The sequence below is a fragment of the Camelus bactrianus genome, chromosome 2, assembly GCF_048773025.1.
Source record: "Camelus bactrianus isolate YW-2024 breed Bactrian camel chromosome 2, ASM4877302v1, whole genome shotgun sequence".
NCBI lineage: Eukaryota > Metazoa > Chordata > Mammalia > Artiodactyla > Camelidae > Camelus > Camelus bactrianus.
This window is the reverse complement of record NC_133540.1, coordinates 70,780,592-70,796,687: the sequence shown is the minus strand read 5'-3', so window position 1 is coordinate 70,796,687 and position 16,096 is coordinate 70,780,592. Positions and strand designations below refer to the sequence as shown.

Genomic DNA, 16,096 nt, shown 5'->3' with positions numbered 1-16,096 from the left:
GCTTGAGAATGGGTTGTCCTGCATATTTCAGGTCATAGGCAACATTCTTTTACAAAAGGTGCAGAACCAGCATGACGAAGCACTGGAAACAGAGCACAGGGTTAGAGCTAAAGAACAGATCTAATATGGAGTCAGATTTGTTCTTCCCTATTACAGCAACTCTTTTTTGAAGTATGCTATCATTTTAAAACATGCCTGATTTATGGAAGACTCAATTGCTTAAATGTTTGCAATATTCTGCAATGAAATAAAAATTGTATTCAAAGCTAGTAAGAATGCTTAGAGGCATAGTCAATCATCTGATAATTCACAGTAACCCACGAAGCCCAAGCACTCCATCCTCATTTTGAGCATAAGCACAGATCTGATAAAGAGGGAGCCTGGAAGGAAAAATTACACAGTGACCTAGACAAAAGTGTCGTGCCAGCATTAGCATCACATTAACTGATTGTAATGGCTGATTGTACTGCTTATAGTGAGAGTTATTCGGAAAATTTGAATGAGAAATCCTCTCTTGTCCATCACAGGAATGACACTGGGTATATATCCAGTCATATTAAACAACTGTAGAATCACAAAGCTAGACAGGATTTTATGAGATAGCTGATGTATCCCTCACCTTGAGATAAAACCTGCATGCCACAAAATCCTCTGGGCACTGAGATTTAATTTGTTCTTTGAGGAAAATAAGATCATTCATTCAACAAATATTTATGTGTGTGAATCATATAGGTGCTTGGTATGCATCGGTAAATAAAACAGGCTAAGATCTTTGTCTTTGTGGGACTTGCAGTTTAATAGGGGGATATAAATGATTCCTTGAGTCTCCCCTTTATCAGTATCAATAATCCTTATTGGCTTTATATATAATGTTAAATTGATTTGCTCATATTATAAGGAACTGTCCACAAAATAGACCCAAGGACTAATAAACTGTGAGTTGTGAGAAAGTAGTTTGGGATTCATTTACATTAGGAAACCATTTCATTTTCAGGTGAAGACACTAAGATTCAAAAAGTTTGATTCTGACTTGAAATAAAACCTAGGACTTCAAAAACACTCAGTCCAATGTTCTTTACTGTTTAGTCACTCTGTATCTTTCTTTTCTTACATTGACTTATTTAGAGAATGGATTTCCAAAATCTAGCACAATGTCCATGTATATCAGCTAGAAATCTTTTGGTCATGTGACAGAAGCCCAACTTGATAGTTGAAACAAAAAAGGGAGATTTACTATAAGGAAATTTCAGTTTCTCAAGGACTTCAGAACACAAATAGAGCTAAACTTGGGAAATGAGCACTCAAAAACCATTAGGACTATTTATATGCCCCTTGCTTTATTCTCCTCTGAAAAGAATCTTACTGATTAAGGGCAGAAAGACCTAGTGGTTTCTGGGACTAAACCATCTGGGTTTAAATCTTGGCTGTTTCACTTTCTAGCTAAGTAACCTAGAGCAGGTCAGTTAAACTCTCTAATCTCAATTTTCTCATCTCTTAAAATTAGGATAATTTTAGTACCTACCTGATAAGATTACTGCAAAAAAGTATCAAAAAATATCCAAGTCTTGGCACAATGCCTGCCTCACAGGAAGTCTTCTGTAAAGACACCATTATAAAATGAGAGATGTCAAGAGCTGAGCTGAGAAACACTGCACTGCCAAGGTGTGGGAGTCTTCAATTAAGACAATTCAAAATGAAAGTAAGAATTAAGCCTTTATTCGCCACTGCCATAGGAAGAGCAAGTCCATAAAGAAAATCCTGGCTTCCCCAGTGTTTGATTTTTCCCTACGGTATGGTACCAGGCAAAGGTCAGGTGCATCAGCACAGGTGGAGCTGGGGGGATTGGGTCACTGCTGGACGAACCCCGAACAAAGTCTCCTGCAGTTTTATGGACCTGAGTTGGGGACGAGGGGGAGGAAGAAAGGAAGGGCTAGGAATGGAAAAGTACTAAGTTAGAATGAAATAAAGTGTCTTCTTCTGTTTTCCCAGAACAGGATGTTCTTGGTGGAGACTACTGGGGAGCCCTCAGTTCAGGGCTTCGATAGAGAGGCCTCTGAATGGAGGCTCCTGGGCTAAGAATGCAGATATTACATAAAAGTGTGACCAGCCAAAGGGGCCTGAGTTCTCGACTGCAAATCCCTTCAAAAGGACTGTTGGATAAAACCTTTGTAATTGCTTCTAGTCAGGCCTAAAAAAATCATACATAGGTTTTTGGCCAGGGGCTGGACTTCTCAAGAGAATGAATTCTTGAGAAATCTTTCTCCTAGATGGGTAATGTTTGATCCTCAAAAGTCTCACCAGTTTCTACTTAGTGGATGTTTTGTGGTTCTCCGTCTAGTGAGATAGAGCACATGCCTCAAAGTGAGGCCTGGACTATAAGCAGCATGTATCAGAGGTTACATGTTACTCTTATTATTGCTGCTGCTGTCGTTGTTATTTAATTGTTCAAATTATGGTTCTAACATGACAACTTAGTATATTCTCCTCAGAGTTAGGTAAGATCATTGTTCCTCATATGGAAGCCTTTTGAAAAGCATCCCTTGATCTTTATTATGCAGAACTCACCCAGCTGCACCTAGGAAGAATGGGGGTTATAAATACTTATTCCAAAATTTTAAAAAAACTCAACTATTAGCTGGCAGCACAGTGTCTTGGCTATATTATTGACATCCTCATTTAAGACATTCCTTAAGAAACAATCAACAGCCACTGCAAGGTGTATTAAGTTTCTTGTTTAAACAAGAAACAAGTTTATTTAGTACTCAATAAAAATTGAAGCCTCACTTTTTGCCAGGAATCATGTATTTAATAAAGTGGGGGAGACAAAACAGCAATTTTTCCTGACCCCATAGAAACTTACAGATTACTGGTATAATAAATGTTAGTAATATAAAATACAGATTAAAAATTTAACTGTGATGTTACTATAGAGAGAAGGACATGATGCTATATTGGAGTGACATGAGCTAGCCTGGGGCTGGCTCAGGTGGTCATGGAGGTTTTACTCTATGCTTATAGATGTTTACATTGAGATTGAAAGGATGAACAAGAATGAATTCAGCAATTCATTGAAGAATGGCATGTTCCTAAGATTCTTCCAATCAAGGAAGATTGTATATTCAAAACCACTGGTTCTCAAATTTGGCTGAACTTTGGAATCATTTTGGAAACTTTAAAGAATACTGATACCTGGACCACATGCCCAGAAATTCCGATCTAACTGGCATGGCATGTGACTTCGGCACTGGGGACTTTTTAAACTCCCCAAGTGCTTCAGAAACACAGTTTAAATCCTTAAGCCAGGAGGATTATGTCTAACCCAACAAACTGAAGGAAGAAATGTGGTGTGACCTGACACTGTGACTATAAAATATGACAAATCACATAGGTCTTGTCTGACAACATTAGAAGTTTGGTCCTTATCTTGAGAATAGTAGAAAACGATGGAAAGATTTTAAGCAGAGGGTGTCGTGTCTAAATTTATGTTTATATTTGTAGAGTAAAGATTGTAGAAGAGAAGCTATGGAGTTAGCTTGAACTAGGATGATGCCAAAGAGATGGAGTGAAATGGATTCAAGAGATTTTTTTTTTTTTTAGGAGGTGAAATTGGCAGACTGGCAATGGGTTAAATATGAAAAATAGTAAGACTGACTTACTAATTTATGACCAGTGGAACTAGATGGGTGATGAGGGTAGATTATGAGCTTCATCCTATAGATATTTGAAGTGCATTTGAGATATCTAAGCAGAGATGTTGAAGAGACAGTAGATTATAAGGAGACGTCTGGGCTTGGGATTTTAGGTTGCTTGGGAGCAGAGATCTAAAGTGCAATAGAGATGCTTTACATTAAACCTTGAAGTTTTGTAAAAAATAATCATTTTACTTGTATAAAACACTATTGTAATAGGCACTGGGATTAAGATGGTACCCTTGATCTTCAGTGGTTTTAATGGAGAAAATAGGAAAGACTGAGAATTCTAATGTGATTTTAAAATGAAGATCCCCTTTAAAATATATCAAAGTAGGACAGGATGAAAGAGAAGAAATCCAGCAGCTCTTATTAGATTATAATCATTAAATGCTAAAATATTATTAGGAAAAAAATTCTGATCAGAAAGAAAAGGAAAGCAAATTGGATTTTAGTGAAAGGAACCATCCTGAAGAATCACAAAAATTATCCGGGGTACAATATGATAGTAGGACATAATATCAGATTGTGAATATTTTGGGTCTTATTCAGCTTAAACTGGAAAGCCAAAAAGATAGAAGGATGAAGAGGACAGCAGGAATTTTAATGTATACGTTCATTTATCAGATATCTATTAGGTCCGATCATGTACCAGTACACCAGTGCTGTGCTGAGGGCTAGGGTACAACAGTAGACAGGAAGGCGTCTTTCAGCTTCACAGAGTTTATAGCCTCCTATTGTATTTAAAACAAGAAAAATAAAAGAGCTTGTTTATTTGAGAAAATACCCCTAGTTAGCTTTGCAAAAGAAGCCAGTAAAAAGAATGCCTTTAGTCAATAAGGTTAAGTAGCTATTCTATGAGACTGCATTCCCTGGATGTTAGGGCAAGGTTTAGAACAGTGGAGTTTCTAATTTAATTGTTCTGGGCTTAGGTTGGGCATCAAAATTTTGTAAATTTTCAGGACATTCTAATCTGCCATCAAAGTTGAGAATCCCAGCTTCAGAAGTATGCTTCATCACTGAAATGAGTAAGTGACTCTGAATAATGAGGCTGGTGAGCAAGGAAAAAAAAATGCTGATTATATAGGAATAATAATAACCAACACTTCTTTAGTCTTTATGTGCCAAGAACCTTTCTATACACTTAATATATATTAAATCAGTTAATAGTCTCCCCAGTCCTAGGAAGAAGTCATTTTTTTCTCTTCCCATTTTAGAGGAAATTGCAGCTCAATGGCCACACCCAGCAACTCTCAGAGCAGGTACTTGAACAAAAATAGTTTGGTTCTAGAGTTTTGGGTCTTAACCACAATGTTATATTTTCTCTAAGTATAATGTAATAGTAATGTTACACCAAGAATTATAAAAGAAGGGAAAATTTGTAATAATGGTAGGATATCATTAAATCAGTTAAATACCGGTTGATAACTGAGGGTGGTTATTATGTCTGCATAAAACACCTTTGAGCTATTTGCATATTTTTATGTGTTTACGTATGTATATAGCTTCTCATGTTTATATTCTTCTTTTGTGGAAACCAGTTAACAAGTTTGTCTTTTGTACATGTACGTTGTTACATAGTACGGAAGTTTTTGTCTTCAGCAGGAATGCAGGGAGACGTAAGCTATAGAATCAGGTTAAATTTTTTTTCCGACTTTTCAAAGTCATTTTCTCGTGACGGAAACTCAAGTGCTAAGGCTATTCCACATAATCTAAAGAACGACTACTACTTCGTGGTAATGACCAAGCTGTAGAATAGAATCTTAGGAAGAAATAGTCATCCCCTAGGGAGCAAGTCTAACAAATTGAACCTATTTTACAGGTGGAAATACCATCAAGAAAACTATTATTGGAAGGATTACTGGCATACTGTGTTCCTATACATGTCAAAGAAAAAGAAATTCCAATTTAACTCTATAAAACATATAGCTGAGTCAACTTGCCATATGTGTGTTTTTCTTACACTTTCTATCCCATTACAGGAGTAATATCTACCAAATAAATGCTGTGCACTTCTAAATGGCTGGCTTTCAGCTACTTTGCTATGCCTTTGTTGTGCCCTCTTTTCCTTTGAAGGCTGAGAAAGCAAATAAAGGAAATGTAGCGCGTGGGAGCACACAGCCCCCAGTGCAGTGGATATTGTGTGTCCTGAAGCTGGAACTTTGGTAATACACCAGGCTTCTTTCTGTTCCATGTGAATACAATCTAATACATGTACGGAATTCTGTCTGGTATTCAATTAAGAGCTCTCTTGACTCCTGTTATTAAAGCTTAGGAACTATTGAGTGTAAAATTAAAGTTGAACAGTTCAGCTCTTTTCGACATTGTAACACTGCCTGAAAAATAGTGATGTAAAACCCAAGTCAAATGTCATCCTTTAAAGCCCATGGACAAATGAAAAGTGAAAACACTGAGGGAAAGAGAGTAAGTGTCCAAAGCTTGGTCATTTACTAATGACAGTACACGTAATATTATGAGCCTGTTACTGTGCTCAGGCAAATATATCAACCGGTTTGTTGTATTTGCAAACAATTGATTTTAACAGAAAGCTGCAAGATTATTATTGCTAAAGTTCCAATGATGGAAATAATTAAGGCATTAAGCATTTTCAAGGTTTTAAAATGACTTTAGGCAATCCAGAACATACTATAGGAAATCGATATACTGTAATTGAAAGGAAATTGAATTGGTCTTTATTTTTTTATACCTTCTAAATTTTCTCTAGACTGCCAGACCACAGAAGACAGTGAATCTCATTTTGCCATCAGCAGTGTGACTTTCTGTAAATCTCTTGTGCTGCAGGGGCCATTTTTATTATTTTTACTTAGAAAAAGTGCTCAGCTGAATGATAGTGTTAGGAAATTTTGTGTGCATTATCTTTGTTAGTCTCTGTCCTCATTGTTTAAAACAAAACCAAAAACACAACCAGACAAAAACAACCTTCCCCACCTAGAAGTCAAGTTAAAGACACTTCAAACAATGAAACCAGAAAAGTTGTTAGATAAGCCTCACACTTGAACAGAAGTGAAATTCTTCTAGTTTTTATCAGACTCTGTGCCTGTCAGTCATGCTATGCTGCCAGGACTATGCCCCACTGTAGATACAAATTCAGTTTGGATCTATGGGACCCTAACTCATTTTTACTGCTTATTATTGGAAGAAGCTTTTACAACCAAACAGAGTAGCTTGAAGAGAACCTTGGGGAGATGATTGGATATGAACAGAAATTAAGAAATCTTAAAACTTGAGTAATCCTTCAAAACGATATGGATAATCAACATTTCCTCTGTGTGTGCTCTCGTTTATTTCCTCACTATTTTTTTCTGTCTTATTGATCTTTGTTTATTGTTTAGAATTTTCCATTCTTTTGACTTCTTTTTTCCTTTATATTGAGGTGTAGTTGGTTTACAGTGTTAGTTGCTGATATACAGCATAGTGACTCAGTTTTATATATATATATACATATACATATTCTTTTTCATTTTCTTATTATAGGTTGTTACAAGATATTGAATATAGTTCCCTGTGCTATACAGTAGGACCTTGTCATTTACCTATTTTATACATAGTAGTTTGTATCTGCTAATCACAAGCTTCTAATTTATCCCTCCGCCCTTTCCCCTTTGGTAACCGTAAGTTTGTTTTCTGTATCTGTGAATCTGTTTCTGCTTTGTAAATAATTTTATTTGTATCATCTTTTTAGATTCCAGTTACAAGTGATGTCATATGATATTTGTCTTTCTCTGACTTACTTAGTGTGATCATCTCTAGGTCCATTCATGTTGCTGCAAATGGCATTATTTCGTTCTTTTTGTGGCCAAGTAATATTCCATTATATATACATATATATACATACCACATCTTCTTTCATCTTTGGTACACATGGAACATAAACAGGGCTTAAGATAAATGAAATTGTGTCCCACACTTATCTTTACTAAGTTGGTCACACAAAGTAGAGATTTCCAGAGTTTTGAGAATCTCTTGTTCCCATGATTTTTCTAATTTTTTTATATAACTTTTTAAAAAATTTTACTCAATGCGTCTTGACTGCTGAAGTGGATAAAAGATAACACAGTGGAAGGAGCAGAACCTCTCAATCCTCAGTTTCTGTTTCTATAAAATGGGGATAATAATCATATCATCCTCATTGGGTGGTTTTGAGAAATAAATTAATTAATATATGCAAAGTTCTCATATTATTAGCACATACTGTACACTATGTACATGTTATAGTATTATTATAAGATGATGATGATAATGATGAATTTGCCTTTTGATTTATTGCCAAAATGTGAATTCACTCGCTAATATATTGAGGTACATACAATACTTCTGATGCTTATTTTCCTTGATTATAAAAATAGGAATACTATCTTCTTTACCTACCTTAAATAAATCAAATCATGTTTATGAAAAGAGTTCATAAACTATAAAACAGCACTGCAATTAGCAACACTGAATCTGGACTTGAAAAAGCACTAGTTTAAATTCTAGTTTCATCTCTTAGTAGATATGTAACCTTAATTGAGTCCTTAGTTTCTATTTCTATAAAGTAATATTGGTAACAGCACCTTCTTAAAAAAGTTATGTTGAGGCTGAAAGGAGATCATGTATGAAGAGCTCAGTGCCATGGCTGACACAGAGAGAGTATTCCAAAAATGTAAAAGAAATAGTTCTAGTCAATGTAGGACATGAGTATTATTTTAATTTCTTAATAATTTCTTTGTTATGTTCTATGTAGATATATGATGAGAGGATATACTTTGTTTCTAGTTTTCCAGAGAATCTGTATTCTAAAGTTTCTCCACATCAAAATTCCATCTCTAGTTTTTGGTAACCACAGCTAATGTCCAGCTAACATTAAGTATCAGAATGGTTAAATATGAAGGAATACCTGGGTTAAGTAAAGAAGTTACCAGTCTTAAAATCCAGACTGTTGTTAATAAGAATAGGAGCGACTTTTCGACTTTCCAAGTGCTATAATCAAAAGACTTGTGAGTCAGATAGCAAAAAAAAAAAAAAGAGAGAGAGAGAGAGAAAGGAAGAAAGAAAGAAAACAGAAAGTTGAAAAAACATCATAAAGCAAAGGAGAAAATTGTATTCCTGTAATATGTATGAGAGAATCTAGCCAAACATTAAAAAATTGAGTACTTCATATCCACTTATTTACCTGCCCACCATGCACACACTTGATATTAAAAATAAACCTCAAGGAAGGACTTTGATTGGCCTGGGTCATTGACCAACTATTAACAATTGCTAAACCAGAGAGTCTGAATCATGAAAAAAATTGGATGATTTGGAACACTTGTCTAGGGATGGAAAAAGAAAGCAATTCTCCAAAAGGAGGGATGGGGTTAGTGGCCATGGGACATAGCCACTGGAAGAATCAGTATGAGTAAAAAGAAAAAAAAAGAGAGAGAGTTAGAGGAGAAACATTATACATAGAACAAATAATGTTTAAGTCATTACCCAGATCAGAAGATAAGATGCAGCTACCTACTCTAAATTCTTTTTCATTATTGTTATTTCAAATCCCCAAACAGTAGAATGCTTTAGACTTTTTAAATCATTGAATATTTAAATTTAATTTATAAATCATTGACTATGTTTGAAGGAAGATATGGTGAAGAGGAAGCTGGAAATTATACATTTGTAACTATGTGTCCAGAGCATTGTTGAAATAAACTGCTCAGCAGGTTTTGTTGTTATCCCAGTAGTAAATAGTTAAACTAGTCGATACACCAAAATGCTATGGTCAAGTTGCACTAACAGATGGCATTTATTTAAGCAAACCCACAGTAGGTTCACCCAACTTAAAAACCAACTCCAAGGGAAGAAAAAAAAAAGCCCTGTATGTACTTTGGCAGTATAGACATTTTAATCATGAGTGAGATAATGTTCTAAAATCTTTTCATTTTATTTAGAATCAAGTAATGTAATTGTACAAGGTGAATAAAGCATTGGAAACTTAGCTCTTCACTTTATGTTTTAGATCTCTTTTTCCACCAGTATTATCTGGTTTAGGAAAATAAAATATTCTTGAAGAAATAATTAGAAAAAAGTGCACATTAAGGAATGTAATTGAGGATAGACTTTTGGTTGACCTCAGAAGAGAACAGAAGCTCAAAAGATATTTCGTAAGGTTTTAAATTTGGCAAGTCTCTCATAATTAGACTTTCAACATGTTTGAATTTGCTAATTGGACCTAAGTTCTAATTAGACTTTTTATGGAACTAAAAATGACATATCATTGTATGAATTTAATGTGCTTTTACAGTTGAAACCAACAATTAGCAGTCTTTTTCAAATTATTTTAATAAGGAAAAAGCTTGTTTTTGTTTATATTGTGACATCCCCTTCTATTAAGATATATTATATACATTTTTATTTTCTTAATTGAACACTTTGGGGGAGCTCAAAGAGAAACTTGAGTTTTAATAGGAAGCACCTAAATTGTTTATTTGTGAGGGAGACTTGCCAGTATGTTGATGACTTCAGAAGCTACAAACAAAATGCAATACAAGGAAGTAAATCCCATTCTCAGGAAAGCAGCACAAGTAACCAGGGGCAGCTTTAAACCATCCAGTTAATCAAAACAGTCTAAGAATATGACTAAAGTTCTGTTACATTTTTAAAGCTTGCAAGTGTGGAATAAGCTGCCACATGCAAAGGCTCATGGATCTGGTATCAGGATTAAGGCATGACTTATCTTCCTGGGGTGTGCATTACAACATTCTCTTTGCAGCTTTGCTTCTTGAGCAGTTATCTGCTAATTCAGGGCACCGTATCTCTCTTTCCTCCTTATTTTTGAATTGCAAGTCACCCATTTTTATCCCATTGCGATTTATAGGCAGCAATTTTAAAATTGGTAGTCCTCAGATTTGGATACTTCAAGAGATAAGAACTACATGAAGATGTAAAATTAAACTCATATTTTGGAGAGCAAAGAGCAGTGAATCATCAAGACTTTAAGGGAAAGGCGGCTGCCAAAATCTTCCACGCAAATTGATAGCACCGACAAAAAAGGCAAATTACATTGTTTTATGTGCTGTGAATACTTGAAAACAACAAAGCCAACAACAAAACCATATGCATGATTTTTTCCCTCAAATAAAAGCTTTAACCCCTCTAACCACATGAAAAATCTTGTAGTTTTTTCTCAATAAAAGCAGTATAAGATCTAATTAAAACCATTGAAACCATAAGAAACTCTAACTTGTGCAGTAATTGATATATTAGAACAGACATTATGCTAGAATTATCTGTGCTATTATTTTTCCAATTAGTGTATTACTGGGACTGTTGGTGTATTTATAACTCCTCATTATCTCAGATGTCCTCAGCGAGTCCCCTAAAGCATGTTGGGTATTGTCATATGTCTTATGATGATATTTAAGAGCAGGAAATAGTATTTTTGATTGCTTCATTTGCTATTAAAAAGGAAAACCTGCACAGGACACTTTCTGTATCAGTTATTCCAAGATTTATCACACAGTTCTCTGAAAGGTTTATATATAGATTGTTGGGCTGTGCTTCAGGCAGAAAAATCACCAAGCTATTTTATCTTTCAGCTTGGGTGCTGGAATCCTGTCACAGGGCTGAATGGGTCACTGACTGACAAGAAACTGGAGAATAACATGCGTGGAGTGGTTCTACGTGTGGTGACTGTTCTGGTAAGTCTTAGCTGAGCCTTGCACTTTTGGCTTCTAGAGGTTACTTATCTTTCATTGCTTTATGTTTTATTAACTGATGTCATAATCTTAAAAGAGCTTTTTAACAAATCCTGACAATGCATTCTAAGATACTTTTACTGGTCATATTTTCCAGCCTTTAATTTATATGGATCAGAATCAGATTTCTATGGGCTTTTCCTTTCATTACAGTACTTTTTTTCATAACTTTCTTGGACATTTTAGGCCAGATTTCCATCCTTCAACAGTTTCCTACACAAGATAAAGTTATCTCTCAGGCGTTTTCTCACTGAAACCCTGTAGTCTACATAAGCTAAGATAACCGTGCCAAACAAGGGTAGATTTGACCAAATGTAGTACATTCAGTAACACTAAAACATTAGCAGACTAAGACAGTACTTTTCTAGGAAGGACATACTTCAAAGGAAAGATCATCTGATTGATTAATAAGTATTTATGGAGTATCTACTCTGTTCAAGCCCAGTGCTGATTACTGGGGACACTGATGATTAAAATAGACATAGGATTCTGTCTTAAAAGAGCTTATCATCGAGTGATTCTGTGGATATTAAATGGGATTATCCATGTGAAACATTTATTACAATTCCATTTACTTGTTAGAAAAATAAATAGTAACCATTATCATTTTATACATTATTATTATTATCTCTCAAAATAAACATAAAAAATAAGATGCTAATAGAAATCTTCTTAAACAGTAAAACACTCAAATGGGTACTGTCTAAATGGCCATAGAGCATGAAGATATGCACACCCCTTGCCTGTTTCAATGTGTCTAACCTTGTGCTACTTTGTGGTATGTTTCAAAACCTAATAGTCCATAGTTATGAACTTCAGTTTTCTTCAGAAAAGCCCACTTGTTTTTAAATTTGAAAAAAATCTTTCTTATAGGCTTAAAAACTTGCAAAATTAGTAAATAGAAGAAGCAGTCTTTTTTGAGCCATTGATGCTAATTGAATGTTTATCAAGGTTTATTACAGCAATGGCTGCCATTTGTACATTGTTTAATATAAATTAAGTAAACAACATAATTTCCTTGTCTAAAAGAAGGATCTATGATATTCTCTATAAAAGGAAATTCAGATGCATTATCTACCCTCCCTTTTTGGTGTCTATAATTTATTTTTAGTCATTGTTGTAATAAGATTTTCACTGGCAAATGATTATATTATGAATATTTCATAACTTAATTGTGAAGGTGCTTCTGTATGTACCCAAAGGTGTGGCTATGCATTTGCACTAACGTGCCAATATGTTTTAAAAAGACAGACATTTACAGCGCAGTAAACTGTAACAGTCTCTTCTCTAATGATTAACATGGAAACTCAGGTGAAAACAGCAATAAAAGGCAACATCTGTGCTTTGCTTTTGTCTTTGACATTCATATTTTAGGGTAAAATAAACTCATTTAGCCCTTAAACAAATATTTATTTAGTGCTTACTATATGATAGACTTAGTAACGGACATAAGATAAATAACATATGTGAATAACACATTGTTCATGTTACATGCATATTCATACCTCACAGCATGCACGGAATCTTGTTGGAGGATGCACAGATAATGGAGCAGCTACAGTTTGTTATTCACTGACTCTGTGCAAGATACTCTACCGAGTCGTTTTCATGTATTATCTTATTCAGTCCTCGCAGTGTTTCCAATACATAGATAGTATTCTGATTCCAAGAATTTGGTTAAAGAATACAGAAGTTGGAAAAAATGTGGAAGATTATACAGATAGTAAGTAGCAGAGAGAATTGGGATTCTAATCCAGAAAGTCTGACGCCAGATCTCTTAACCGCTTCCTTGTTGACATTATATTATACTCTCTCTACTCCTACTGTTACAAGCGTGCAAACTGGGGTGTCTATAGGATTTAATTGACTTGAGAGTTGGAAATGCTTGCGAGTGAGTAAGATGAAAGTGAGGTTTTGTTTTGTTTGGTTTGGTTTGGTTTGGTGGAGGTGGAATCTTCATAGGGCCAGTTACTTTACACTCATTTCCAAGCTGAACATAATGATTGCTATTTTGTGCATGAAATGGTATTGCTTCACACAGTGTTGATGCCTGCGTGCCCCAGTCTCACCTTCATGGCTCATGATGGGCTGTTTCCTGCAAGCTTAGCCCTGCACAAATCCTAAATATGATTAGTGAGTGGAGATACAGAAACAGTCTGTTTCCCTTAAGTCTTCTGTGATGCAAACTGGATTTATCAGTTGGGTGCCCAGTTGACACTTATTACACTCCCAGAATATACACCCATTGTACTTAATTTTCAGGGTTCCTGGTTCTTCCTGTAATTCTTAACGGAATGGAAACCAGCCATGAGTTTCTTATTTATTTCCTACATGCACCTTTCCAGGTCTAGCTCTTACTTACATGGCCTTGCAAGCCTCTTCCACCCAACGGTGAGACTCATTCTTCCCTAATTAGTTCTTATAAAACACTGTAAGGTATGCACTGATTGCATTAAAGAATGAAAGTAGGACTCAAAAGAATTAACTGAATTTCCACGCCCATATAACTCAGAAGAGATAAGTTTCAAGCCCAAAGGGACTATGTCCTTAGCCACTTTGATATTCTGTCTTTGGGATCAGAATGAATTCATGTTAGGTTTAAATATGTTATAACTATTGAGATTGCAAATGTTATTGGATTAGTAATTTAGGAACATTTTTCTAAATGGCATCACATAAGGATAACTTTATATTCAACTATCACCAAGCCATATAAGTGTCTTAGAAATAGAGGAAAAGAAAGAATGAGAATAAAATTCCCTCTGCTAAACTCTGTTTCTACAGTTGGAGACAGATATAGTCTACTGATCTCTACTTCTTTTCAGCTGGGCCTAGTGTCTTACTACAAGTCACTTATTAAGATTATTGTTTTCCTTTTCACTCTTTTAGTTGTACAAGTATGGATAGCCATAAATGACCATTTATGTCATTAATTTTTTCATGGTAATTCACAAAACATTAACTGAGTTGTAAATATCTTCAGAATAATTATGAATACTTAAGAAAATAAAATGGAAGGAAGTTGGCAACAATTGGAAAGAAGGGCTTGAGAAGCTATACTGTAAGAAGGAGCGCAAGATATCTGAAAAACATAAACTGGCATTTAGAAAGCGTTCACTGATAAATGTCTTATTTTCTTGATTTGGTTTTGCTTAAAACAGAAACATGCCTTCTCTAATGAAACATGAAGTCATTCATAAATTCTTTTGAGAGATATTTATTGAGTGCCTTGCCTAGGTGCTTGGGGTACATGCAATACAAATGAAGATACTTTCTTTTGGAAGTTTCATTCTAGTGGGACATCTTCTAAATATCTAAGAATATTTTTTTTAAAAAATGCAATGCTGTTGTTCTATATTAAATATACAATACAGTATTCCTTTGCCTAAAACCACCAGAAGAATACTTACATAGCTTTGTATACACATATGATTGGAAATTGATGGTAAAGCTGTGGTGATGGCTTTTCTATATTTTAAAAATTCAAAATTTTTCACATTTTAATATCTCTGAATCAGGATGCATCTTTCAATTGATTCTTCTTGCAATTAAAATTGGCAGCATACTTCATTAGTGGTAAAACAATTGTGCATCTTACAATTGAAAACAGTTTAGATTAAATAATATATGGATGACATCTTTAGAAAATTAATTAGGCTAATGGATATTCCTGGAAAGTTAAATTCAACAAAACTAGGCAAGAAGCCATCATAAACAGTGAGGCTATTTTAAAGAATACCTCTGAAAGTAAAGAAATAACAGTAGGAAATGAAGCCAATTTTAAAAATAGGACAGTAATAGCAATGAAAAAAATTATTGTCTGAACTAAAACTGTCACTAGACTCATAGAAAAATAAATGTAGAAAATAACACCAAGGCAGCTTATATTAAAACAATACCACATAAAGCAAAGTCCAAACTATGTGTTAAGAGAGGTGAATTTCCCCGAGCAAATCACTATGGGAAAGGTGTATCAGACAGATGCCTACTATCATTTTAATAGTAATTTCATTTTCTTAAAATATTTTCCTATTATCAGTCTCACCTCTTGGAATTATTTTTAGCAGGAATTATTTCCCTGTGAACATGTAGATGTTATCTGAGATCAGGGAAAGGTGAAATAGTTTTTTATAGTACACCCTAAACTATTAGCTTTGACTCAGGAGCTATTTATTGAGCATCTATTGTAAGCTAAGCATTGCACTAAGTCCCCGAGAGGCAAAGATAAATGTGATATAGTCCCTGCTTTCAAGGAGTTCCACATAAAGCATTTTATCAAAATGATTAAGTTCTCTATCAGAAAATAGGATCTGTTTGTGAAGGACTCAGAATTAAATACATTTTGAAGAGGCTGGCAAGGAATGATAAAGTTGAGAGAGAGAGAGAAAGTGAGAGAGAGAGAAACAGATGTCACAGTCTTTATGACCTAATTTCAACAGCAATGTCCAGGACCAGGTTCATGGTTTACAGGACAATTTTAATTCCTCATTTCGCTGTGCTCTTTCATTTAGAACTCTTTATAACTATCTTTATTCTGTAATAATCTCATTAGTGTTAGGCTCATCCTCTAAACTATGTACCAGTAAAATGCAAGTTGGTTTTCACATACAATGCCACAATGGTGGGTATGTAGAAGCAGGTCAGTAAATATTTGTTGAGTGAACAAATTAA

The 16,096-nt window shown here is 34.7% G+C and overlaps 1 protein-coding gene across 7 annotated transcripts in view; it reads left to right on the top strand.

Moving 5' to 3' along the window:
• GRID2 (glutamate ionotropic receptor delta type subunit 2) overlaps positions 1-16,096 on the top strand; it is a 1,297,966-nt gene that overhangs the window by 936,186 nt on the left and 345,684 nt on the right. For all 7 annotated transcript variants that reach the window (XM_074343780.1, XM_074343790.1, XM_010953544.3 and 4 more), the window contains one exon: positions 11,267-11,368. In XM_074343780.1, coding sequence (XP_074199881.1) covers positions 11,267-11,368 — 102 coding nt within the window. The remainder of the gene's footprint in view (positions 1-11,266; positions 11,369-16,096) is intronic.